This window comes from Ctenopharyngodon idella, chromosome 5 (assembly GCF_019924925.1).
Source record: "Ctenopharyngodon idella isolate HZGC_01 chromosome 5, HZGC01, whole genome shotgun sequence".
Classification (NCBI taxonomy): domain Eukaryota; kingdom Metazoa; phylum Chordata; class Actinopteri; order Cypriniformes; family Xenocyprididae; genus Ctenopharyngodon; species Ctenopharyngodon idella.
The window spans coordinates 2,569,418-2,597,283 of NC_067224.1; the positions used below are offsets into that span (position 1 = coordinate 2,569,418).

At 41.9% G+C, this 27,866-nt stretch overlaps 1 protein-coding gene across 8 annotated transcripts in view; it reads right to left on the reverse strand.

Annotated features, from left to right (window-relative positions):
* Positions 1–2,779: 2,779 nt before the first annotated feature.
* LOC127513401 (mediator of RNA polymerase II transcription subunit 13-like) overlaps positions 2,780–27,866 on the reverse strand; it is a 49,222-nt gene continuing 24,135 nt past the window's right edge. For 3 of the 8 annotated variants that reach the window (XM_051895144.1, XM_051895145.1, XM_051895139.1), the window contains exons 3-31: positions 27,118–27,202; positions 25,520–25,603; positions 25,095–25,240; positions 24,818–25,003; positions 24,593–24,730; positions 23,195–23,339; positions 23,024–23,092; positions 21,720–22,274; positions 21,153–21,342; positions 20,310–20,388; positions 20,103–20,221; positions 17,797–17,896; positions 17,505–17,719; positions 16,861–17,018; positions 15,663–16,516; positions 14,794–14,973; positions 14,451–14,674; positions 13,808–13,994; positions 12,542–12,785; positions 10,854–11,097; positions 10,586–10,774; positions 9,938–10,161; positions 9,731–9,873; positions 9,504–9,662; positions 7,615–7,779; positions 7,151–7,308; positions 6,911–7,072; positions 5,015–5,112; positions 2,780–4,134 (exon numbers count right to left, since the gene is read on the reverse strand). In XM_051895144.1, coding sequence (XP_051751104.1) covers positions 4,002–4,134; positions 5,015–5,112; positions 6,911–7,072; positions 7,151–7,308; positions 7,615–7,779; positions 9,504–9,662; positions 9,731–9,873; positions 9,938–10,161; positions 10,586–10,774; positions 10,854–11,097; positions 12,542–12,785; positions 13,808–13,994; positions 14,451–14,674; positions 14,794–14,973; positions 15,663–16,516; positions 16,861–17,018; positions 17,505–17,719; positions 17,797–17,896; positions 20,103–20,221; positions 20,310–20,388; positions 21,153–21,342; positions 21,720–22,274; positions 23,024–23,092; positions 23,195–23,339; positions 24,593–24,730; positions 24,818–25,003; positions 25,095–25,240; positions 25,520–25,603; positions 27,118–27,202 — 5,633 coding nt within the window. In that variant the 3' untranslated portion in view covers positions 2,780–4,001. Of the gene's footprint in view, positions 4,135–5,014; positions 5,113–6,910; positions 7,073–7,150; positions 7,309–7,614; positions 7,780–9,503; positions 9,663–9,730; positions 9,874–9,937; positions 10,162–10,585; positions 10,775–10,853; positions 11,098–12,541; positions 12,786–13,807; positions 13,995–14,450; positions 14,675–14,793; positions 14,974–15,662; positions 16,517–16,860; positions 17,019–17,504; positions 17,720–17,796; positions 17,897–20,102; positions 20,222–20,309; positions 20,389–21,152; positions 21,343–21,719; positions 22,275–23,023; positions 23,093–23,194; positions 23,340–24,592; positions 24,731–24,817; positions 25,004–25,094; positions 25,241–25,519; positions 25,604–27,117; positions 27,203–27,449; positions 27,523–27,866 lie in introns of those variants that run through there. The other 5 variants (XM_051895146.1, XM_051895143.1, XM_051895142.1 and 2 more) reach the window with 5 other exon arrangements.

Below are 27,866 nucleotides of genomic sequence, written 5' to 3' on the forward strand. Positions count from 1 at the left end.
CCCTACATTTGTTCTTGTTCCAGAAGCTTCCAGAAGAAACTTCCCTTTCATGACAACTTTAACGTTGGTCATGTGATCAAACGGTCATCTTTGAAAACATTTCTGCCGTTCTAAAACAGCATGGCTTATTTGCCATATGACTTACAAGTTTCGAGGAAAGTAAGAACAAATCTTTGATACTCCAGTTAGATTACAAATATGTTTGAATTTTAGGCCAATCTGAATCTTTAAACCTAAACAGCCTCGCCAAACTTTCTACAGCTTCTGGTGTTCTTAACGTTTATAACACCAACACCGAAAAATAAAGGGATAAGCATTCATCTTAAAGTATTTATATTATTAATTATTTTGATGTTCATGTAGTCAATTGTTAGACTTCAGACTAATGAGTAACACCACAAAGGAAAATGATTAAAAAAACTGTAAATATAGTTCAGACACATTCAAATCTTTTTTTATAAGTGTGCACAACAATCCGGTTGTTAAGACTGACGTCACGCGGCAGCGCTTCCGGGTCCAAACACTCTATCTCATACTACAAGAAACAACAAACGGTGCTAAAATATACACACGATGTGGTGTAATACTACCAAAAAATTATAATCATAACTTTTATCTCCATACCAAAATCCCAGATGGCCAGACAGTGATTCATCTTTTGTAAATTGTTAAAATATTAATGTCGGTGATGCTGTGAGCATGGAGACTGTTGTGTAGACTGTAAGTATTTAAAATTTTTAACTTTTTAAAATGTTAAATGTTTATTATGAATACATAGCGCTCATAACCGGCCGTCGAGATGGCATTCTCAAGTGAAACGAGTCGAGGCTTGGACCCTGAAACAGCGTTCCTTACGTCACGACTTAACAAGCGGATAGAGTCAAACTCAAACGTAACACTTTATTTTAAGGTGTAGTTACATGTACTTACTATTAGTATCAGCAGTTAATTATGCATAATTAACATCAACTAACCTAAACCAAACCTTAACCTGAACCCTATCGTAAGTAGGCTACATGCTGTTAATTAATATCATCCAGTACTTTGTCTAATTACACTGTTACTTTAAAATAAAGTGTAACCAACTCATATTTCATATTGTGTATAAACCGTTACGACTGTCTACCTGTTCAGGGTGTTTCCCAGCATTTGGTACACTGGGATTCGCTCCAGCATTCCCACAAGCCTATGTAAGATGGATGGATGGATAGATGTTACAAACTTTTTCCATGACTGAAAAGTCACAAGACAGGTTTATTTTGAGAATGAGCCAAACACAATCAAAATGTAATTAAAATTGTAATGTTTCTTGACCCGGAGCTGCTCAGAACTTCTGGCCAAAAGCAGCTAAATATGAACTATTTCCCGTACAGAATCTCCAGATCAAAACACAGGTGAAGAAGAAGCAGAAACAAGCAATAAAAGCATTGCTTATGCTTAAGTCTTTGAAAAACAAAACAAAACAATTTTCTCTGATTTTGTTCAAAACGTTGCTTTTTTTTTTTTTCATGAAACATACCCAAATCCAAGTGTTGATTTAAAAAAAAAAAAAAAAAAAAAGAGTGCATGAAGGTAGAATAAAATGTTGTTGTTTTAAAGCAGAGGCTCAGTTCTTTCTTTTGATATAGTTCAGATATTTACACAACAAAATATTTTGGGGGGCACTGGCGGGGAAACAGTTAATTACTTTCTATGCCTTTCCTTAAAGGGAAAGTTCACCCAAAAATGAAAATTTGATGTTTATCTGCTTACCCCCAGGGCATCCAAGATGTAGGTGACTTTGTTTCTTCAGTAGAACACAAATGATGATTATTAACTTCAACCGTTGCGGTCTGTCAGTCGTAAAATGCATGTCAATGGGAACTCCATCTATAAGAGCGATCGGTTTCTCGCATAAACTGATCGTTTCGTGTCTTAGGACATCAATGTGTGGTCACGAGCCGCAGGGTTTAATTTGGATTTGTCTGTGCATGTTTTTTTTTATTCTCATAGATGGTGTTACCGTTTCAATGCATTATATGACTGACAGACTGCAACGGTTGGAGTTAAAAATCATCATTTGTGTTCTACTGAAGAAACAAAGTCACCTACATCTTGGATGCCCTGGGGGTAAGCAGTTAAACATCAAATTTTCATTTTTGGGTGAACTATCCCTTTAAAAAAAAAAAGTCAAACTAATAATGTGAATTTTTGCTGAATCTGAACACTTTAGTCATGTTTGGTCTGGCGTGTTGCGGATATTTAATAAAGTAGAAGTTTTCAATCCGATTTTCAACCCACTTTGTATAATGTCGGTAGTTATATGGATTGTAAATGAACAATGGTTACTCATTCTCTGTGTCACCTATACCAAGAAAATCAGGTTTATTTGTCAGCAAAAGTCTTCTCCCTGTTGAAAAAAACAGCATATGATGGTTAGGTATGTTTTGAAGCATGGAAGCTGGTTTGAGCTGGTCAAGTGCTGGTCCTACAGGTATTTCCTACTAAATCAAGGCGGTATTTGACTCTGGTCAAGCCTATCAGACTGGGCGTGGCCTCAGACGGCAACATGCCCAGTGCATTATGGGTGTTGGAGTTTTCCTAACTATTTGGAAAAAGGGAAGACAACTGAACCTGAGTCAGGTAGAACAGATTTCAAAAATTTTCACCTTTTTACCGCATAGGCAGCCAAGTTTTATTGAAAGCCCATTTTGACATTGGTGAATTACACCTTTGAGCCTGAACATTTAAAAGAAGACTGTGCTAGAATAACAGTCAACAAGAAAAACACAGGCAGGAGAACATTCATATGTCATTTACTTTAAAAAAAAAAAAAAACGTGTAAAAGATACAAATCACTCTGTTGTCACATCGGCTTGATATTTCAAATGATGGTTGGTATAACAAATGCTTTTTATTGGTACATTAAGAGTCATATTTGCTGCACTTGAATAACATAATATGAATAACATAATATATATATATATATATATATATATATATATATATATACACACACATATATATAAGTTATTCAATAATGATGTGTGGTAATATTTCAAAAAGGCAGAGAAAAAAAAATCAATAAAAAAAACTTCATAGGAGTCATGTAGAATAAAATAAAACAAACTGACATGAAATGTACAGTTTTAAGAAATATCAAAACACACTGCTGAAAAGTGTATTTACAAAACATGCAGGAAAGTACAAACGCAGGTCGCTGTCGATGGACCGATCTGACATCTTTAAAAAGCAAATAGCAAATAATGCATATGCAAGTTTTATGCTGATATATGCTGATTTAACTCTATTGCCTATTCAAGTTTATTTAACAGAAAATGCATTATAAATATAATTTGTGCTGCATTTTTAGTTAAGTTATTAAATAAGAAAAGGCTTGAAGACATTTCATAACAGAAAATAAAAAGTAATGCATCGTCATTCATACATGTTTTATAATGCGTCATCCTCTGGAAAACTGTTCAGATGTAAACCGAGCACAGCGGTCATCATGTGCGCCACAGCGGCATTAGAAAGACATTTCATATATAAATATGCCTTTTAGCATCTCATAGTTCTATTTAAAATTAGAATTTGCTTGTGTGATCTCAAGGCTGTGAATCTAGAAAAAAGGCCTTGATTGATTTTATTCAAATGTTTCATAAAAATAATCCTCTGTAAATGTTACTCTTACACTATGAACATTTTAAACAACTGTCAGACGTTGCTTATCAAGTTTGTCAGTCCAATGTTGGATCATAAAAGTGCCATTTTGTTGTTCGTTTCTAATATATTTCAGTTCTAACGTCTCCTTTAACCGTGCTGGAGATGATCAGAGTCTCTCACATGAACGAATGAATCAAATCACCCACATGATGATGCTGAGCTCTGTTTTTACATTGATGATTATATTCCATCTTCACACTTCATTTCAGAAGTGTGTCTGTCTTTCTCAAGCACAAAAACCTCATGCGTTCCCAGCTCATCATGAGAAGCGGAGGAGAATCAGTGCGTGAGCTCCTCTACAGGAGTTTCAGGATACCGTTGTACATCTGCGTGAGGACGGTGAAATGAACGGGAAGGCAGGAACGCCGGTCTTGTGCGGCGGGATCACAGGTGAGCCAGGACAGAGCGTTATACTGCTCCAGAACAAACCTGAAACACAACAGCACAAACCTGAACATGTGAAGACCAGCATGAACCTTCACGCTGGTGCGGGTTTATGGGCTTTAGTTTGGAGCTGTTTACCATCAAAACTCTGCTCAATCTTTCTGGTGGGTTTGAGTGTGATGATAGCCGATAAAAAATAGGTTCTAAGAACGTTTCACTAACGTTCTCATTAAGTTATGAAAACATTATCTGAATAATCTCTTAACATTCAAAACTTCTTTTTTTTTTAACCAACATCTTCTTGCGAAACGTGATTTATACATAAACTTCTGTAATATGGCTGTTTTTTAAAGCATGACAAGAAGAATAAAGAGAAGAAAATTTAAAATAATAATAATAATAAAAAAAATAATAATTAAAAAAAAAGTACCAATACACCACTAAAACATAACCATCAGAACAACAACCTTGGATGGAATCAAAAAATTCAAAAACGACAAAAAGTTAACCAGCCAATCTTAAAAAAACAAAAAAAAAGTTCAAGAAAATTTTAAAAAGTGTGCTCAAAAACTTCCCCTTTTTTAAATGTTTTAAAAATGTTTTTTCTTGGTTATGTGAACGTTAAGGGAACATTCCATTTTATCATTCTTCAAACATTACGGGAACGACGTTACTTCTGAATGTGTTCTCTGAACATTCTGAAACAAGTAGTGACACTTTAAAAAAAATGTTTGACGATCGTCCAACTAAAATGTATCAGAAAAATATTCCATGGACGAAGTATAAATAATGTTTTTGTGCTAACGTTTTGGGAACATTATTACCGAACATTCTATTAACAGGAAGAACGTTTGTTCATTACATTGAGAGAACATTCTGAGAGCGTTCCCTTTTAGCTGGTTAGTAGTTGTGCTGGTAAACAGACCTGAGCACGTCTGAGGTGGTTTTGGAGTCCAGCGGGTGAATGCGCAGAGACACCAGATCATCCGTCTGAGCGATGGAGATGTGATGATGCAGAGACGCCTGCGAACACAAACACATCTTAGATGAAGAGAGATGCAGGTAATTCACACACACATCTTTCTCTAATTCAAATAAATGCTATAAATCATTCATTCATTCAAATAAATGTAATCATGCACACTACTTTATCTCTAGGGGCTTTCGCACCCAATAGTTCTAGGAACTCAGTTATAGGAACTAGCCACTAGAATAGTTCCCTGAGAACTAATTTCTCCCCAAGGCCATGTTCCTGGTTGCATTCACACCGGGAATAGGAACTCTGAAGTGGTCGACAGCGGCACCTTTAAGCACGGCATTTACAAACGCTAAAAACCGGTGGATGGAGGATGCCGTGATCGGAGTTGTGTTTGTTGTGTGTCGTGGGTTTCGTGATAACGGAGATGGAATGTAAACGCATAATTTACGCAACTGAAAGAGCAAAAAGTGGGGCTAAGAGACATAATCTCCTATGACAACTTTCAGTATTACACATATCATCGAGGTGGAGAAAAGAACTCAACCCTGCAGACAACAGGTAAATGCCGTTATCACTGTTTTCCATGTTCGTGAAGTAAATATGTTTACACAGCTTTTTAAAAATGCCGGGTGCCAGAGTTTGACATGTTTGACCAATCTACGTATACTTACATCATTGATAGATTCTATAGTGCTGGTTTAGACTTTACTCTGAAGTAGGAGCTAATTTAGTTCCCCCAAAAGGAGTTTCTAGAACTAAAATCGTTCCTAGTTCCTGCGGTGTGAACACGCCAAAATCTGGGTACTTCAGCCAATAGTTCTAGAAACGATGAAAAGGTTCCTCTGGTGCGAAAGCCCCTTCTGTATCTGATTTAAAGTGGGCAGAATACTAGATCTAGTGAGCCATAACTGACAAAATGTTAACATTTTAACATATCATTTTAACCCTTCTGGTCAATTACAGCTTTAACTTGTCAATGCTGGTAAATGACAATGGTATAAGTGGGATAATCCATGGCTAGCTGTGCATTAAACCATTTGAATGCACTCCGCTTTGCGTAAGGCGGTTCTTTGCCTCCACGTCATGCATTAAAATCATGTAAAGCACAGCTAGCCGTGGATTATTCCTTACTTAAATGGGTCCTTGATAATGATTTCACGTTTTAACTTTAGTTAGTGTGTAATGTTGCTGTTTGAGCATAAACAACATCTGCATTTACGACGCTCAAAGTTCAATGCAAAGGGAGATATTTTCTTTTACAGAAATTGCCTTTTAAGGACTACAACAAATGGCTGGTAGGGACTACAACGAGCTTCTTCCCGGGTTAGTGACATCACAAATGCCAAAATGTACATAGCCCGCCCCCGAGAACACGCAACAAAGGGGGTGAGGCCATGTTGGGCTGCTTTGTTGATGTTTGATTAACCCAAGCGTGAGCTGTTAAAGCTCCGCCCTCTTCTGGAAAGGGGGCCGGGAGCAGCAGCTCATTTGCATTTAAAAGGGACACACACAAAAACAGTGTGTTTTTGCTCACACCCAAATAGGGGCAAATTTGACAAGCTATAATAAATGATCTGTGGGGTATTTTGAGCTGAAACTTCACAGACACATTCTGGTGACACCAGAGACTTATATTACATCTTGTGAAAAAGGACATTATTGGTCCCCTTTAAACCCCAAAGGTGTGATAAAGGCAAAATATGGTGATTTTCCTCAGTAACTACAGCTGAAAATCAGTTCACATCCATCCTGTTCTTGCTAGATTTGTAAACATTTGACATTACAGAACATGTTGTTGATAGTGAGCGACGGATGTGCTGTCAGTTGACAGGCAGCTGGTACCTTGAGGAAGAGCGGACACTGATGCTGCGCTTGCGGGCAGGAGGCCCAGAACCAGTGCGGTAGCCCGTCGGCCGGAGCCGTGGACACGTAGTATCCCAGAGCCAGCGGCTGCTGCTTCAGCTCCTCCGGAGAGTCCCGGGACAGCAAACGCTCGCTCTGACTCTGCAAACACACCAAAACACACAGTTTCACACGGTCCCAGAGCGACGTGGAGGAGCAGAGTGTGCGTTTGGGACTCACCCGCGTATGCTGGAAGTGAGAGCCGGTGCTCGGGGACCCTGGGGACGGGACGGGGGACGCGCTGGGCGACGGGTGCAGCGTTCCTGTGAGCAGCATCATGTCGTCGTGGCCGATGTCACTCTCCAGCTCATCGGGGAAGGGCAAACCGAACATGTCATCTACACACGGACGCACAGACACATTAAACAGATTGTAATATAGAGCAAATCTCAATGTATGTGTAAATGTGCGCTGTGCTTTGGCGACATATTCCTTGTGTGCTCAGGCCTACTTGGGTAATAAAGTTGATTAAATTCGATTTGATATGTGGGAGTGATGGTGCTTTATATTTGTAGGAGTCTCTTGACCCTCTTTCTGAAGTTACATGCTGCAGCCAGATGTACTGTACACCCACTGACTGAACACAGAACACACGTCTGCGCCCTCTAGTGTTGTGAGAGTTGTGTGTGAAAGTGTTGTCGTACCGGGGTTGTCTTCGGTCGGGTAGGTGCTCGGCGCCACCTGTGTGGTGGAGGAGGTGGGAAACACCAGGATGTGTGTGCAGGACGCGTCCTGAGGAGTGTTGAGCTGAGACGTCTGCAGGTTCAGAGCGGTGCTGCGGCCGAACACTGAGCCCATCGTCACTGCGTCTGTGCAAACACGCACACACACAAAAACACAAAAAATTCAACATTTAAATTTAATAGCAATAGGCAAAAATGCATCTAAGCTGCAGTGAACTCTTGTCACCATCATATCTGCAGGTAAATACATGGACCTCACCCAGATGATGATGAACTTGAACGAGCACCTTTTTCACACTTTCTTTAGTGTGTAATGTTGCTGTTTTACAATGAAAAAACTCTGCAATGTTCCAAAGCACAAAGTCTCTCCAGCAGGAGTTATTTTCTATATCAGTAGAGCTGAAATTCAGATATGTTAATGAAGTTTAGTTTCTGACCAATCAAAGCAGACTGAGCCATCTGACCAATCAGAGCAGAGGAGGTTCTCGGAAAGGCGGAGTTTAGAGAGACAGAAACCTGATCGAACTGTTTCTGTTGAAAAGGCTCAGTAAGTTGGTTGTTATTGGTGGGTTGGGAATTATTGACAGCCGTAACTTAGTCCCGCCCCCAGAGTTTGACGCAACTTGTTCATGTTCCGGAGGGCTCGCGTGATTTCAAGCCATAGATGAGTGTGAGTAACTTTGACCGTCTTAAACCTTGTTTTATTGATATTTGTTGTATTCTGTGTTTAAACGTTATGATGTTGAAGGTATCCGTATTTCCGTGAAGCTAATGCTAGCAGTATAACAGTGTTTACTATCTTTGCACGTGTGTTCCGATGCGCGCTGCACAGGTTAAATATTGATGAATGAAACATATTTTCCATATTTTTACTTTAGTGTTTACACTGTACAAATGCCATTAAGCCATATTTATGTGGATTGGGAAGATTACACTGAACTGAGTAGTTATAAGAAAATGATTATGTGTATATGTCATACATACACATTTAATATCACGTGTCCTCACGTGTTTATTCATTTGATTTAAGTGTCTACCATTAACCGATTATTTATATTTCTGTTTTTATTATAGAAACCACTAGGGCAATATATTGCAATACAAAAATGCAACAATATCTTATCGTTGATAGTGACAATGTATTGTGTAGTTCACCCAAAATGAAAATTACTGTGTGAGAATTTTCAAGTTTATATTATCTAAAATAAATCTGTGTTTCAGCATTAAAATCATGAATATTTTTATTCTGGTGTCACCATCGTCCTGTGCATTGGGTAACTAGCACCAAGTCCAAGCCTAATTATTTCCACTCCCAATATAATACCAAATTTGCAATTTAATAGTACATTTTTGTTATCGTTTTACCATATGTCTTGGAGTATCGCAATAATATTGTATCGTGAGTTTAGTATCATGATATGTATCGAATCGTGACATGAGGGTATTGTTACACCCCTAGAAACCACACCTAATATCACATACACCTGTTAATGCTCCGCATTGAGTATGTCAGATGGCTTGAACCTTCTTTTAAACAACAGTGATTGGACTTTTGAACTTTTGTGCATTTTTACCGATGCCCCTTGATGATCCCAATTAAGTCAGAATCAAATACAGTCCAGAAACCTACTTAACAGTTTCAGACACTGAGAAAAGAGCTGATGCTGCAATGTATCTTATGAGAAAATTGAAGTTTTTGACCTTTGATGCATGTAAACCTGTTGTAGGAGACTCCAAAACAAAATTAGAAGCCTTTAAAATAGCATAATAGGGGCACTTTAACTCCCTATCTTTATGCAGGTGAATGCTGTCTGAAACTGAAGCATTCGGACTGAAGTGCACATTTTCACCTGGCATCACCACAAAAGATCCCTGCGGCTCCATGGAAACCAGGCAGGCGCTGAGAATGGAGGGCGAATCAGCAGCGGACAAACCACACATACGACACGCTTCCCGCAGCTGACGGCCAATTGAATGCAGCGAATGCTCGCCCAGCAGCACACTCCAGTCTGAGAGAGAAATAGAGAGTTTAATAAACTGATGATCTCTGTTGAAAATATTAGTCAAGCTGACACACCTTTCAGTTCCCCGTGGCCCAGTCTTCCCAAACGACCAATCACGATCCTCCACGGCAGTGAGGTCATCTGAATAATGCCTACGCACCATTCCCATAACTTTTGGAGGCCAATTTTCCGAGGAGAGAACTTCGGCCGCCGAGCTCTGTGAGTAATGAGAGATTTTAGACTGGAACTGAAACGGATGAACTCAAATGAACAGGCTTTACCTGTTGGGCACATCGATGTTGATGACGCAGGTCTCCAGCAGCTCCCCCTGCTGGTCTGTGCAGGACACCAGGATCCAGCGCTGGTCATGCGACAGACAGTATCCCACAAACAGCACGTTACAGCGTGAAGGAGCGTCCGAACATACGTCACCCGCCTCAGACGGTTTGCTGCGTGTCGGAGCCAGAATGAAAGGTGGGGAATACAGACGCATAACACCGGGGCTCTGGGAAATAGACCGGAGAAATCATTTATTCAACACAAATCAAAGCAAGTAGACAAATGAAATGAAACTATGTTATATATAAATACATTACAATCACAAAGTTTGGGGTTAGTAAGATTTATGGTTTTCAAAGAAATGCTCACCAAGGCTGCATTTATTCGATCAAAAATACAGTAAAAACAGTAAAAATGTGAAATAATATATTAATATATGTGAATATATAGTAAAATGTAATTTATTCCTGAGATCAAAGCTGAATTTTCAGCATCATTACTCCAGTCTTCAGTGTCACATGATCCTTCAGAAATCATTCTAATATGATGATTTGCTGCTCAAAAAACATTTTGCGGTCCACATAGCTCTGTTTATTATGACCAGAGTGATTTAACACATGCAGTGCAGACATAGTATAGTGAAGCGTGACCTCTGGGCTCCTGAGCACTGACTGTACAGTGGCCGCAGGGCCGAATCCAGTGAGGGACCTGATGTGCGTCTGTGTGGGTAACAGGCGGCGGCTTTGTGAGTATGTGGAGAAGGCCAGCGATCGCAGCTGCTGCAGGTACACAGGACTGTCTCCGCTGGCCGGCTGCAACAGATACTGACACGGCAACACCTGCCAATCAAAGTTAACAACTGAGACACCATCAGTGATTCATGAGCTGAAGTGAAAGGAGTGTTAGGATGAGCCTGACCTGCAGCACCAGCGCTGGCCGAATGCTCTCTGGCAGCTCGCTCAGCATGTCCGTGTAGCAGCGCAGCAGCGCTAAAAGCCACACGCTGCCCGCATCCACGCTATCCCTGCCCTCTTCGTCCCCTGACCCCGCCCCCGAACACAGGAAGGAATCCAACACATAAAGCACGATCACGGGTGGGTGGGCGTGGCTGTCTGCTGACTCCGCCTCTGTAGGAATGCCAATCCGTTCCCTCTCTGCTGAGCTACAATGACATTAATCATAAAATGTAGTAATTAATAACTAAAAATATTAATAAGGATGACTGGATGATTTATAATATATAACAAATCAAACATTATTATCTGTTCACTTGAAAAGGATTCTGCTGAACCACCTCAGGTACGCTCAATTCTTAAAGGTGAAGCATGTAAGATTTTTTATGTTAAAATACATTCTCTCAACCCAGTTTATTGTTCACTCACTACTATTAGTATGTCATTTATGGGTTTATCTCGCCCAGAAGTGTAAACGTTGAGACCCCCAGGCAGTGTTGCCAAGTCCCCGGTTTTCCCGTGGAATTGGGCTACTTTCACACTCTTGCCGCAGGTTGTTTTTTATGTCCGTGGGTTGAAGTGACCCCAAATAGCATGATATTTAGCACCTGGAATGCGAATTTTACCAGAGGAACCCCGCCAATAACGCAGATTTTACCCCCCGGAACATGATTTTTACCCGGGGACCCCCCTGAAAGGTGATTGGGCTAGTTTTCAGTAGCAATCGGACGGGTTTTGTTGTGAAAACCTAGCAACTCTGCCCCCAGGCACCATTGAGAGCATCCGCTCAGATCTGTCAATCATTTTCCAGCTCAACCAATAGCGAGAGTTTGGGCATGGCTACTGTAGCAGGTGACTGATTACATGGGAAAAAGATATTCAGCTTCAGTTACTGAAGTGCAAGCCATAATTCACTGCATTTAGACCTTCAAAGATTAAACAGATCATGAACAAAGACATTGCGGGACATTGCGATGCTATGCACTACAATGGACACTTCAGTACAGCGTCATGATGCACCCGTTCAGAAAGACAAATGTCCCAGTTCATGTTTTCTTTGATGTGTCCAGTGTAGACAGACTCAAACAGCTGTGGTGCAGATACAGTGGATGGGTTTATTATAAGCAGGATGCTCTTGTTCACTGTTTTAGTCTACTCCATTGTTTACTTATGACACATAGTATCACAGCTAAAAGTAATATGTATGTTGGACCTTTTATTGAAAGTAGCCTACTTTTAACTGTTGAGACATGCCTTCACAAGTACCTATAAGAACTGTGAGCTGAAAGGGGTTTTTGCGAGACTGTTTGAAAATATGCTTTATTTTTTAATTCCGCTAGGTGCCACTAGGGTCACAGAAACTACATACTTCACCTTTAAAGTATTAACCAAAATCTAGATACAGTATGTTGTTACAGCCTTAAGAAGCACCAATTGTTATTTATCATTACTGGTCTTAAAGCACTGCATTATTCCAACCTGAGCACAATTCATCTATTTCTATTTTTTTTTTTTTCATAACCCATTATATGCAACAGTCAATTCTATGCAGTATGCTGGGAATTATATCAGTGGAGAGTCATGGACACACATGAATTGCAGCGGTTCACACAAATTGATGTTCTGAGACCAGCTAAAGTTGTGTCGTCTCACCTCTCAGCGCTCTCTGCTGATGGTGTGGTGTTTAAGTCGCCCGTAACCCCCTGTCCTGCTTCTGTGCTGCTGGACTGGGACGTGGTGCCGCCCGTAGGGTTAGGGGTGTTTCCTGAGTGTCCGTCTCCATCAGCGGCAGCAGGCTGTTGAGTGGTTGCTGGCGTGGCGAGAGGAACAAAAGCAGGTGGAGGCTTTGGGGGCAGGAGGAGGCTGCTGTCCAGCGTCAGGGCAGAGAGCTGCGGCACTGAAAAAAAGAGTGATGTCACTTCAAAATACGCCGTGTAGAACTTGCGATTTCACTCATTTTTCATCAAACTGCCAGATAGCCTTCTGTGTGAACACAAGCTGGAAAACTCAGTGATCCCAGCATCAAACTCTTTTTTTTTTTTTTTTTTTTTATGTTTTTAAAACGTTTTTTTTTTTTTTTTTTTATAGTTATGTGAACTTTAACTTACATTTTATCATTTTGCAAACATTATGGGAAGGTTAATTTTGAATGTTTTCTGAACGTTCTGAAAAAAAGTAACATTTAAAAAAAAAAAAACGTTCCATGAATGATGTATAAATAATGTTTTTGTGTGTATATAAGAACATTATTAAACACTAGATAACTTAGAACAAACATATTAATGTTACTAAAAGAACGTTTGTTCATAACGTTGAGAGAACCTTGCCAGAACATTAGCTAAAATTCTGAGAACGTTCCCTGTTAGCTAGGAGAACAGGGCTCTTCAGCTCCAGTGTCTTGCTGAATTCGGCTCTAACCCTAACCAAACCAACCAAACACGAACAAGCTAATCAAGGTGTTGAGAATTACTTGTAAATTACAGATAAATGGGTTAAACTAGGATTGGTACTGAAGCCTGCAGGACACTGTCTTTCCAGGACAGGAGTTGAAGAGGGATCAGTCCTGGAACGCTTCTATGTGAACAAGAGCCAGAGCGGATACTGTGTAGCGTGTTGTAGTGAGAACACCAATTAAAGTTTGTATACGGACAAATTGCCATGAACAGGAGCAATACTGCAGCCAGGGAGCTGCTCACCATCTGCGCAGAATGTGAAATGAATCACGAGTTAATGTGTATTTAATGGTTGAGTTACATTTGTTTGACAAGAATATTACTCCGGGACCAACAGAAGACATTGATCCAGGAACACATCCTACTTGGTTAAATCGCGGCCACCTTTAACGGTACAGAGCATCGCCACAATCATTAGTGATTTGCTTCAATGAAACATGAACAGAATAACAGGAGAGGTTCCTACCGAGTGTGTGTCTGCAGGTGTGTGTGTAGAGTTTGAGTTTGTTGAGATTTTCCTCCTGATGTTGTCCAGCGCAGAGCCCTGAGAACCACTGATCATCTGTCTCCTCCTCACACTCCACTGATCCCACTGGGACAATCCCGTCTCTGGACACCCGTGCCAGCGGCCGGTGCTTCCCCAGCCGACACGTCTGTGTGAAAGAAACATGAATGCAAGATGAGTCCTCAACATTTCTGTTTTCCCAAAAGAAAAATTTTGTCAGCTTTTAAGAGTTGTCTTGCAGAGTTTAACTCCAATCCTAATTACACACACCTGAACAAGCTAATCAAGGTCTTCAGCTACTAGAAACTTCCAGGCAGGTGTGTTGAGACAAGTCAGGGCTAAACTCTGCAAGACATTGGCCCAACAGGAGCAGGATTGGACACCCCTGACCCAAGCATTGGGCAGGGCCCAGTGTGAGGTAGCGAAAGCGGGGTCCCCCTCAGCCCGTTCGCTGTCGGGCCCACTCAGGCACGGGGCCCGGTGTGGTCACACCATTTGGACCACCCTAAGGACGGCCCCGCTCCTGACATAGACAAGAACCTCTAATTTACACAAGGGAGATACATGTCTAGCAGTTCAGAACATGTGAGTGATAATGATGTACCTCATAGACAGCGCTGAGATCTTGGAAGAAAGCTTTGGTGCCGCTGAGCAGGGCGTCACTATTGGGACACAGTACCAGGAAGGCCACATCCCTCTGACCTCCGTACGGCTCCAACAGAAACTTCTCCCAGAAGGGAAGAGCCAGTGGAGACAGAGAAAGAAAATCCCTATCATATCCCAGTAGCACGCTGGGGATCGGCAGAGGCTCTGGGGATTCCTCAGAACCTGACCATCAGAAACAGATGTTTAATCATTTCAAAAATTTGAATGAAGAAAATATTTTTTAGAAATATGGAGAATAGTCGTAATGAAGATCTGATGTGTTGTGAGGAGTGTAGTCTTACCATATGAACCTCGTCCAGCCATCTTGTGGAACTGCTGCCATGTGAGAGGACCCTGAACGTGCTGGATGTTCTCCCAGCTCCGGCCTGTCCTCTTCTTCTGGATCGCATCCTGCAGGAATGGCTGGAGAGACAGCAGCATCCGCACCACATCTTGAGAGGACAGCTTGCTGATGTCCAACACTGAAGACATGCAAGGAGAACAGCTGCGTTAATAAGGCATTGCACAATTCTGTGGGATGGGCAACTCCGGTCCTGGAAGAGCACTGTCCTGCAGTTCAGCTCCATCCCTAACACACCTGAAAAATCTAACCTAAGTCTTGAGAATTGCTTGAAAATTATGGGCTCTGTGGGCAATAAGGTTGCCAGGTCATTGCTGTGTGACTGTTAAGGTGTTCTAGGAGATTTTTGGTGTGTTGCTACATAGTTGCGAGAGAAGGAAAGGAAGATTCCAGTCCTGGAGTTGTGTTTTTATCAGTTGTGTTTGAGTAGGGAAGGAGCTAAACTCTGCAGTGGATTTCTGGGATTTCCCCCAGTGTCCCCAGTGTTCTTGGTGGTTGCCGGAGGATTGATATGTGTGGTCTCTTTAGCATGTGTCTCTGCAATTGCAAGAGTGCTCTGGATGTTTGCTAGGGTGTTGTGGGTGATTGCCGGGACATTGCGAAATGGTTGTTAGCATGTTATGTGGTTGCAAGGGTATTCTCAGTAGTTCTTATGTGGTTGCAATTTTTTCTTGCCGTTTTTAATTGCTTGATTTACAGTAACTATGGCTTTGGTGAGGTCTTCTGAGTTAGGGTTAGCAATAATGCATAATATTCTGGTCTCTACATACTATACATCTAGAGTCCCTACAGCCATTTAGTAACTCTTACCGTTGGTCTGTGGCCAGGCGTGCAGTGCACTACTTCTCACTGTAGCTTGTTCCACCTTCCCTCCAGCTGCATTGTCCACATACTGCAGTCCCTGCACCAGCGCGTTATAACACTCCACACATGCATCACTGCTGTCTGCCCACAGCCTGTCCATTGCCCAGCTCTGCATCAGCACCCCCTGGCGCCCGTGACAAGAACAGCCAGGTGATCTGTGCAGGGAGGTCAGGGATATGATTGGCTGAGAGCACTGCTCCTGTAGCAGAGAGATCACCGCGGAGGGCGTCTGTTGTTCCTGAACTCTTCGGCCGGAAGGGTCTCGTCTGCACAGTGCCAGTCTCCTCTCTGCTGCCCGGCCTGCCTCAGAGCCACGGCCAAATATGTCCAGCTCATCCTCCAGGAAGAGGCCCGCCCCGTGTGCCAGCCTTCGGTTTACGATCGCACTGAAGCCGCACATGCAGCGATACTGGTCCTCACAGGTGGAGTCTGGGATATAGACACCAACATCCGCCCCTTTAACATTCATGTTACAGGCACAGATGCAGCAGCTGTCAAAGTTGCGGTCTTTGAAAATATTCAGGACAGAGTCAGACAGCAGCAGTATAACGTAGAGACTGTGCGCCTCAGGCAGCAGCGCTCCCGATACAGACAGCTCAACCGAGCTGAGCGGCACGCTGGTGGAGGGGGTTGACGCTGGTGAGCTGAGCTCAGTACCATCCTGTCTGACGGAGCCCTGCCCACCACGGGGGGTACGAGGTGTCGGCACAGAGAAGCGAGAGGTACCAGGGGAAGGCAGGATGCCTGCGGCGGTGCCAGTGGCCATGGGAGTGAAGTCCTGCTCCAGAAGAGCACCGCTGCTGAAAAACATTCACGTGAGTGACTCTTGCTGCAGTGGCCAAAGTGAATATGAAGTGAATTTTGCCAAAAGTACAAAAAACACGCATGGCATTTGGCATTAAAAAATGAAGCTTATTTTTAGGACCATTAAGATTGATTTGCATTGATGCCTTTTCATAACAATTAAGCACATTTTCTCCCACATACTCTTTATGGTAATGTGAAACAAATACATTTAAACTGTAAATTTTAATTGTATGCATACATGATGGTAGCATTTGTTGTACTCAATTATGCTGATTTTTAAAGATTGACAGCTTTTTCATGCGATTCACCCATCAAATTTTGAGACATTTGGACTTACATGCCGAAGGGATTTTGAGAGGTCAGGCAGTGCTGCTCCATCTTGGTCATATCAGCCCAGGACGGTCTGTAGAAGCAGTGCTCAGGGATTTTAAGAGCAGGCAAACACTGGCTGGGTAAGGAACGCAGTGGGGCGTACATGGAGCAACCAATCAGCAGCTGGACAGAGGGCATACGGGACACAAATGAATAATCAGATATCTACACAAAATAAGTGGGTAAAACAGTGGTTAGCATGAAACTGTGAAGAGCTTAACTGGTCAAGTCATTCTCTATATGTATTTTTCCTTTCAAACTTCAAGACTTCAGTATTATTAAACTTTTAGACAAGGCTTTAACAAGGCAGCATCTAAGGTTGTTGTGATGAATTTTTGATTTCTTATTCTCCCAATGTATTTTGCTTTATCACTATGTGTTTTCAATCGAATCATTGTTAAGGTTCTTTAGTGTCAGAATTCAGACGTAAATAATATTTGAAGCCACTGCTGAAGCAGCACATAGATACGAGGCCCAGAGAAAGAATTAGAATTAGCCACTGAAACAGATAACACGGCTCAGTCCTGAATAACCCTAACCTAAGTTTGCTGCGGAAAACACAATGTAACTGTTATACAAATAAAGATGGCGCTAAACAAGCAGACGTACATCCTCGGCTATGGGGCTGATCATGTCTTCTTCCACTTCCATCTTGAAGTCTGCAAGCTGGCTGTTGGGCTGAGAGGTGCCGGACTGATCCTGACCCGCTGAGGGGCCGGCCGGCTCGTGGCTGGGTGTGTCGCGGTACGTCATGATGGGAGAAAAGGCCGCGTGCTGCTCTAGAGACGGAGGTGTGGGGAACATGCGCTGGAGCTCTGCTACTGCTGAAAAGACACACCATAGACTGTTAGAGATGACGGTTCTCCTGGTATCTGCTGACCTGTAGTGCTGCTGGACTTACTTGAGGGATACGGTGCTATAGCTCTCCCCTCGACTCCTAGTGGCCGCTCCTCCACTGTGACGGCCCCAGTCCTGGATGACTGCTGGTTTGGAAATGTGCTCTGGTTTACATGGAGAAACATTTATGAATCATGCAACATTTAAGACATTTCAGAGTTCTGATAGGCCAAACAATAGCCAGGGCAGCATTTCCCCAAAACATCGTAAGCCTAAGTAAACCTAAGAGAACGTTGGTTTCAACCATCTACTCACGATGCTTTTGGGAAACGCAGCCCCGGACATATATGTGGCAAAAACTACTGATATCTCTCTCTCTCTCTATAATATATATATATATATATATATATATATATATACACACACACACACAGGTGCTGGTCATATAATTAGAATATCATCAAAAAGCACTAATTCCATTCAAAAAGTGAAACTTGTATATTATATTCATTCATTACACACAGACAGATATATTTCAAATGTTTATTTCTTTTAATTTTGATGATTATAACTGACAACTAAGGAAAATCCTAAATTCAGTATCTCAGAAAATTAGAATATTGTGAAAAGGTTCAATATTGAAGACACCTGGTGCCACACTCTAATCAGCTAATTAACTCAAAACACCTGCAAAGGCCTTTAAATGGTCTCTCAGTCTAGTTCTGTAGGCTACACAATCATGGGGAAGACTGCTGACTTGACAGTTGTCCAAAAGACGACCATTGACATCTTGCACAAGGAGGGCAAGACACAAAAGGTCATTGCAAAAGAGGCTGGCTGTTCACAGAGCTCTGTGTCCAAGCACATTAATAGAGAGGCGAAGGGAAGGAAAAGATGTGGTAGAAAAAAGTGTACAAGCAATAGGGATAACCGCACCCTGGAGAGGATTGTGAAACAAAACCCATTCAAAAATGTGGGGGAGATTCCCAAAGAGTGGACTGCATCTGGAGTCAGTGCTTCAAGAACCACTACGCACAGACGTATGCAAGACATGGGTTTCAGCTGTCGTGTCAAGCCACTCTTGAACAACAGACAGCGTCAGAAGCGTCTCGACTGGGCTAAAGACAAAAAGGACTGGACTGCTGCTGAGTGGTCCAAAGTTATGTTCTCTGATGAAAGTAAATTTTGCATTTCCTTTGGAAATCAGGGTCCCAGAGTCTGGAGGAAGAGAGGAGAGGTACACAATCCACGTTGCTTGAGGTCCAGTGTAAAGTTTCCACAGTCAGTGATGGTTTGGGGTGCCATGTCATCTGCTGGTGTTGGTCCACTGTGTTTTCTGAGGTCCAAGGTCAACGCAGCCGTATACCAGGAAGTTTTAGAGCACTCCATCCTTCCTGCTGCTGACCAACTTTATGGAGATGCAGATTTTATTTTCCAACAGGACTTGGCACCTGCACACAGTGCCAAAGCTACCAGTACCTGGTTTAAGGACCATGGTATTCCTGTTCTTAATTGGCCAGCAAACTCGCCTGACCTTAACCCCATAGAAAAAAAATGGGGTATTGTGAAGAGGAAGATGCGATATGCCAGACCCAACAATGCAGAAGAGCTGAAGGCCACTATCAGAGCAACCTGGGCTCTTATAACACCTGAGCAGTGCCACAGACTGATCAACTCCATGCCACGCCGCATTGCTGCAGTAATTCAGGCAAAAGGAGCCCCAACTAAATATTGAGTGCTGTACATGCTCATACTTTTCATGTTCATACTTTTCAGTTGGCCAAGATTTCTAAAAATCCTTTCTTTGTTCTTTGGTCTTAAGTAATATTCTAATTTTCTGAGATACTGAATATGGGATTTTCCTTAGTTGTCAGTTATAATCATCAAAATTAAAAGAAATAAACATTTGAAATATATCAGTCTGTGTGTAATGAATGAATATAATATATAAGTTTCACTTTTTGAATGGAATTATTGAAATAAATCAACTTTTTGATGATATTCTAATTATATGACCAGTACCTGTATATCTATATATTGAAAAATGCATATATGGTAAAATCTTTTATTAGACATTAAACATGATATATTTAGCATTTTTATATAGTAGTTGAATAAACCTGAATCAGTAAACCTCTAGTCTTAGCCTTGTAAGACTGTACAGGGAGATATACAAAGACGTTTACTCAATGAAATCAGATGACTTCCTATTAAGACAGCAGAATGTCTGGAAATCTCAATGTAGCTACACTGTTAAGACGTCATGAGCAGCCGAGATGTTTACTATAGATCAGAGATGGACAGGTTTGTCTATTCCAGCCACTATTCCAGTGACTTCCACAATACTTTCAGTCATTATAAACTTCTCACCGCTAGTTCATCTTCTTCCCCAAAGATATTCTCCAGGTCAGAGATGAGCACAATGAGATCTTTCTCTCTGGTCAAGGGAGGATTCACTGTGTCATCTGATTCATCTGGATTTGACTCTTCTGAACAGGACAGACAGTTTGAGTGACATCATATTTTGTCATTTATTTTCCATATGTCTCATTGAGTTTCCTGGAAGTGTGTACTGACCTGAATGTGGGGATGAACTAAAGATGGACATGGCATCTTTCCCCTCAGGAACCACGCTGTTCCCATTCACCTCCTCAGCCTGCATGACACGACACAAACAGTGTTACAGAGAACTGAATCACATGAAGAAAAAGGACACATATGCAGAGCTTTTCAAAATCTACAAGCTTCAATCTGATTTGCAGGCTTCATACACTCTGTGATGCAGAGGTTTATCTCAATCTGCTGCGATACAAAGTCATGTTTACAAGAACTACAATGGATATAAAAAGTCTACACACCCCTGTTAATCTAGTTCAGGTGAAGACAGGTGTGTGCTACTTCACATAAGCTTGATGATTAGCTAATTCTGAACACAACCACATAGCTAATTATAAAAGGGTGTGCACACTTATGCAGTTAGGTTTTTATAATTTTTTTTTAAATGTGTCACATTGGTTTTCAGTGGCATTGCATACATCACAAAAACCAGCTGTTTTAACAGGGGCGTGTAGAATTTTATATCCATTGTAGTTGCTTGTTTGTGCACTGAATCTCATTCAGGGTTTTGTTTTAGCCACTTTGTGGCAAGTCAGTGAGCATACAGGATGTAAATTCTGATCACATCTGCTCACATTTCTTGGGTGTTTTTGTCTTCTGCTGTGCCATTATTGAAATCACCACATTGTCTTACACAGTTCTATTAACATTTCCAGAGTTATCCACTTTTAAGAAGAAAGCTGTGGTTTGTAACTCTATATATCCGTCAGATGGCCTCGATTCTGGACCAGAATAAACTGCAGCATTTAGTTATCATACACTAAACATTATCGTACACTCTTTTAACAAGTGTCACATGCCAACCTTAGATTTGCGGTTGGGGTCTCGGCTCAGTCCTTTCAGCTTTTTGGTGGCAGGGAAGCTGTACTCAATGTCTCCCTCTTTAAAGTCATATGGATCATCGGCGGGATCTTCCGCTCCAGCCTGTGTCGGTATGTCCTTCCTCACGTGCTCCTCTGAGATCTTTAATCTCTTCTGCATCTGAGTGAACAGCCTGAGAGGAAGTTCATTTCAGCGTGTTGATGTTGTGAGCGTGTGTAAGTGTGTGTGTGTGTTTGTGTCTGAGAAAACAGTTTAGAAACATACTACCTAGTACATCTAGCCATGCAAGTGTTGTTGTGTTCCGAAATTGACTGGATGATGGATCTATTGGTGGTTCTCATGAGATCCACCGATATCAAACCACAATCATCAAATCAATTCCCCTCTGACAAAATCAAGCCCCACATTTGTTCTTGTTCCAGAAATCGTTTCACTCAGATATACGTCATAATTGCATAAGAAAAGACTAGTATAACTTTTTTCATGCCGACTTTAACTTCATCACACTTGTTAAGTATGTACATGTGCATGCTTGACGTCTGTTTGTACCTCTTGAGAGCGGCTCCATCACTCTCCGTTCGATTCTCCTCTGAGATGCAGCAAAGATCCAGAGGTCTAAATTCCATCTTGTCTGTTGTGGGAATCTTGTAGCTTCGCCACCATTCGCTGGTGGTGTCCTTTGTGCCCAGAGGCGTCCCGTACCGCATGCTCTCACTTGCCTCCACACGCGTGAGTCCTGACGGCCCCTCCAGACAGTCGGAGAGGCCCACAGGGGCCTCGTGGTCCCGCGGATGGGGGCTCAGTGTGGGCGGAAGTGGTGATACGGGAGAATGAACAAGTGACTCGGGGGCTTTTCCAGCAGCGGACGGCGGTTTGGAGTATTTGCAGTCTGATAAGGGAGCATCCAGAGGCATCAGGACGAGCTCTGGCCCCGAGGAGAGCCGCGGATCCGCAGACACGCGGTGGTGGAAAGGCGTCTGAGACACACGTTTGGGGCCCTTCTCGGGTTTGTCGGGCTTTTCGACTGCCTTGTGTTTTTGGGTGGAGGGTGGAGGGATGGAGCCGGCAGACACAGTTGTGCTGTTCATCTGCTGCTGCTTCACCCTACACCATCAAATACGCAGAACACAAACTAACAGTTCAGCAGATGGAAAAGCATGTTAACTGTCAAGAATCATGTTTGCACTGTGTTAGTTATAATGAAAGCATTCGTGAGAGAGCAGAGGTGAGATCTCTGCATTCATGATGCAGCGCTGCAACCCTTTATGCTGTAATCAACACTTTTCACCATTAGTTAATCTCAGCAGCTGTAATAGTAAAAATGTAGCTAAAGTTTTCAAAAGAACACAAATGAACATCTTTTAGATCCAATGCAACTACTACTTTCAAGCCCCAGAAAGGTAAAGACATCCTTAAAGTAATCTATGTGACTGTCACGTTTTGAGTTTGTTCATGTTTAGAGTTTGCTTCTGAGCTCCTTTTCTGTTCTGTTCATGTCTGTTTCTAGGTTGGTTTTGTTGTTCTGTTAATTCTCCTGTCATTCTCCATTTCCTTGCCTGTTAAGTCTCCTAGGTTACAAATGGGACACTCGTGTCGCTTCATAAATTTGAGGTTAAACCATTGGAATCACATGAAGTACTTTAATGTCTTTCCTACCTTTCTGGACCTTGAAATTGGTAGTTACGTTGGATCTCTATGGAGGGACAGAAACCCCTCAGATTTCATAAAAAATATCTTCATGTGTGTTCTGAAGATGAATGAAAGTCGTACGGATGTGGAACGACATAAGGGCGAGTAATTAATGATGGAGTTTTCATTTTTGGGTGAACTAATGTGTGGCTGAGGAGACTTACCTGTAGCAGCCGCAGGAAACTCTCTCTCTCGGGCTGGAAAGGCCCCAGATGCTGTCGGACCGAGCGCTGCTGGATCACACATTAGTGCATTAACAGACCAATCAATCTGAACAGAAATAATTTCTCACGTTTACAAACAAACATCAGCGGCTCGTGTCATGCAGTGCTCACTTGCGCTGAAGTGGATCGACGTAACATTCCCTACAGGCCTCATGGAGTATCTGATACATGAGCTTTCTCCCAGAATGCTTTGGGCTGGAGTTTGGGGCATTCTCTTGGCTAGACATACAGACGGTCGTCTGATAGCCAGCATCTCCTGGAAACAGACAACACACGCTCCACTTACTTAAGCTAGTGAATCCAGAACAAATGCTAAATGTCAAGATTAACAGAAAAGATTAACAGAATTCAGACACTTCAACATGAACTACTAACTACAGACTAACTGCAAATTACATGCCAGTCACATGAGAGTACACTTCAGCTTCTTCAGAAACCAGCTCAACAAGAGATCATGAGCAGCCTGAGACATGCTGTCAATGAAATGACCGCCTTCCGTATTCAAATTATGGAAAAAACGTAAATGGCGTTGTGCAGTTCCGTAAGTTGAATAGGGAAGGCGTAGGATGTACAGTGTAAGCTTTTTGAAGAATACGGAAGGCGGTCTGGTGGAAGCTAGATATTTTACTTCATAACTTGTTAAATATGGATATTTTTTTTACACAAACACATCGCTTCGCTTCAGAAGGCCTTTATTAACCCTCTGGAGCCGTGTGGAATATGTTTATGATGGATGGTTGTGGACGTAGACACTTTCTTCAGCTCATACTCGTTTGGTAACACATACTGCCATTATAAAGCTCGGATGCATCAGGATATTTATTAATATTTCTACGATTGTGTTCGTCAGAAAGAAGAAAGTCATATACAGATGGCTTGAGGGTGAGTAAATCATGGGGTAATTTTAATTTTTGGGTGAACTATCCCTTTAAATAAGCAAATGCTTAAGAGTCTATGATTGGATCATTATTGCAGTGATTATTATGTTTCTAGCATGTTATATGTTTGGCAACAGTTCTTCTAACCCTTATTGATGGAGATTTTAGCTTTTCATTTCTTAAACAACGATGTTGGAAGACGTATCATGGCCAATGCCATATTCCAGGAGGACAAAGCCAACATTCATCAGGCTCAAATTGTGAAAGTATGGTTGGGAGGGAGCATGAAGAATCATTTTCACACATGAATTGGCACCTCTGAGTCCAGACCTTAAATTCAGTGTAAGTCTTTGGGATGTGCTGGAGGAGACTTTACATAGTGCTCACCTCTTGCATTGTCAATTCAAGATCTTGACCAAAAAATGATGCACCTCTTGATGAAAATAAATGTTGTGATGTTATTTCCATCAAGTGGTGCATCAATTTTTGGCCAAGATCTTGTATTGACAATGCAAGAGGTAAGCACTCTGTAAAGTCTCCTCCAGATTTACTAATTTATTAAAAAACACTGACAATTAACAGGCTAATGGATGTTGAAGATGCCAATAAAGAAGCTTTATTGCTTTATTACCTGAGCAGTGCTGTCCCGGTGAGCTGGGTGGTGTGAGGGGCGTCCCGCAGCTGGACAGGTCTCTGACTGAACCCTGCACAGGTGCGTCACTCTGAGCCACGAGCACTAAGGCTTCTGGGTAAACCATCCGCACTCCTCCTGAACACACACACACAGACGGACGGATGTGAGGTCTCACACCAACCCCAACACACAATCACACTACTGTCGTTGTAAAGCACTTACCTACGATGACCTCGAGTGCAGCGTAACCCTGAGGGTCAAAGGTCAGGTCGGCATCCGTCCCTTTGTGTTTCAGCACCACAGGGTAGAAATGACTCCAGTCCTCCATGATTTTACGCACCGCAGGGTCATTCATCTTAAAGGCTCGACCCGTCAGTGTCCCGCACAGGCCGTACGGACTCAACACCACTGCAACACACACACAAGTGAGGGTCATCAGCACGTTTATAATGTGGTTAGACTGAGCAGTGCATGCAGTAGAGAAGCTGACGGGACGCACCCTTCAGTGAGCGGCTGCCGCTCTGGACCAGACGCATATGATCCTCCGTGACGCGGTGCAGCGGCTGATGCTGCGACACCTCCACGCTGCAGCACACGCTGCTCAAGCCATGCAGGAAGAACGAGAAGCAGCACGACAGGTGCTCACTGCACACACACACAAAAACACTCTAAAGTTCAGCTAATTGCAATATAAATTTACATGGAAATAAGTGCCTGAAAACATTACTTAAGTATATTCATTTAAAGTATATTATTTCTATAATAAGTATGCTCAAGTGTAGTTCTTTTTTCACACTCTCTCCTCTAACACTCGTCTGTCGTGCGTCTGCTGTTACTCACACTTTCGCAATCAAACATGTTCAGAGTTTCTCTCCTGCAGTCACACATGAAGAAATAAAGATAAAGACACTGTTGGACGCTCACCTGCTGCTGACGGGCTTCTCCTCCATCTTGTGTGGCTTGACAAACCACTTCCCAATGCGAACAAAATCTTTATCCATCAAACATCTGTAAATCAAGCACACAGGTCACTCTGAGAGCAATTACAGTCACACATTTTTTTACATCAGTCACAGATGTAAAAGTGAATTAAACAAGAAACAACAATGGAAGAGACAGTCTGAGTCTCTTATCAGTCACTCATCTCAGCGCATACAGTATGAACATATGCAGTATAAACGTACAGTATGAATGTGTGTACAGTATAAGCATGTACAGTATTAATGTGTACAGTATGACTGTACAGTATAAGTATGTACAGTATGAACATGTACATTATGAATGTGTGTGTACAGTATAAGCGTGTACAGTATGAATGTGTGCATACAGTACGAATATATGCATGTACAGTACAAACGTGCATACAGTATGAATGTGTGTACTCATACTCATATGCGTGTACAGTACAACCGTACATACGGTATGAACATGTACAGTATGAATGTGTGCATACAGTATGAATGTGCGTACAGTACAAAAATGTACAGTATGGACGTGCATACAGTATAAATGTGCAGAATGAACGTACAGTATGAATGTGTGTACAGTATAAGCATGTACAGTATGAATGTGTGTGTACAGTATAAGCATGTACAGTATGAATGTGTGTGTACAGTATAAGCGTGTACAATATGAATATGTGAAACGTATGAACGTGCAGTATGAATGTGTGTACTCATATAAGCTTGTACAGTGCAACCGTGCATACAGCATGAAAATGTGAAACGTATGAACATGTACAGCATGAATGTGTGCATACAGCATGAATATATGCAGTATAAACGTACAGTATGAATGTGTGTACAGTATAAGCATGTACAGTATTAATGTGTGTACAGTATGACTGTGTACAGTATAAGTATGTACAGTATGAACATGTACATTATGAATGTGTGTGTACAGTATAAGCGTGTACAGTATGAATGTGTGCGTACAGTACGAATATATGCATGTACAGTACAAACGTGCATACAGTATGAATGTGTGTACTCATACTCATATGCGTGTACAGTACAACCGTACATACGGTATGAACATGTACAGTATGAATGTGTGCATACAGTATGAATGTGCGTACAGTACAAAAATGTACAGTATGGACGTGCATACAGTATGAATGTGCAGAATGAACATGTGCAGAATGAACATGTACAGTACGAACGTGTGTACAGTACGAACGTGTGTACAGTATAAGCATGTACAGTATGAATGTGTGTACAGTATAAGCGTGTACAATATGAATATGTGAAACGTATGAACGTGCAGTATGAATGTGTGTACTCATATAAGCTTGTACAGTACAACCGTGCATACAGCATGAAAATGTGAAACGTATGAACATGTACAGCATGAATGTGTGCATACAGCATGAATATATGCAGTATAAACATACTCATATGTGTGTACTGTGTACAGTACAACCGTGCATACAGTATGAACATGTACAGTATGAATGTGTGTACAGTATGAACGTGCATACAGTATGAATGTGCAGTATGAACATGTACAGTATGAACACATACCTCTCCAGCAGATTGTGAATGGCCTTGAATAGCAGCGTCCGGCACTCATACGACAGGCCACATTCCCACAATCCCTCCTCCACCACTGTAAGACAATCCCACATTACAATAGTTAATTAACACTACTCTGTAAAGTTACACAATACACACACACACACACAAATATTTTGTGTGTGGAGTATTCATCAGCACTTTACAGTATTTCTAGAGAAATGTGTTGAACACAGATATCTGCTCATGTGTGAAACTGGACAAACTAGAACAAATGAAAAGCTGCAGTAAAAAATAGTATGTGAATGCTTCCAATCCAGAGGAAAGGCACATGTACTGACCAGTAGGTGGTGCTGTCACCCCACTGCACCTGTACACCGTTGCCAATGACATGCACATCAATGAATGACTGCAAAGATAAACAGGATGGTCTCGAGATGTGGAAGTTCTGAGAAAAGTGTTGTGAACTTGACGGGAAAAATGGTCTGATTTGGCTGAGTGGAAACTGAAGCCACAAAGTGAAGCTGCCAACTTCAGCAACTCACCATGAGGAGAAGGACTGACTGAGATTGAGACTGAAACTCTCTGGTGGGTTCCACAAACTCAATGACGGAAGAACAGATGCAAACCAGCCAAGCAGCTCATACAAACACATGCCGTGATCTTCTGCTTTGTTGATGTTTTACAGCAGAGTGAATGAAATATCCTTACTCGCCAGAATTCCCTTGTAACCATGGCAACACAGCCGGAGAACACAC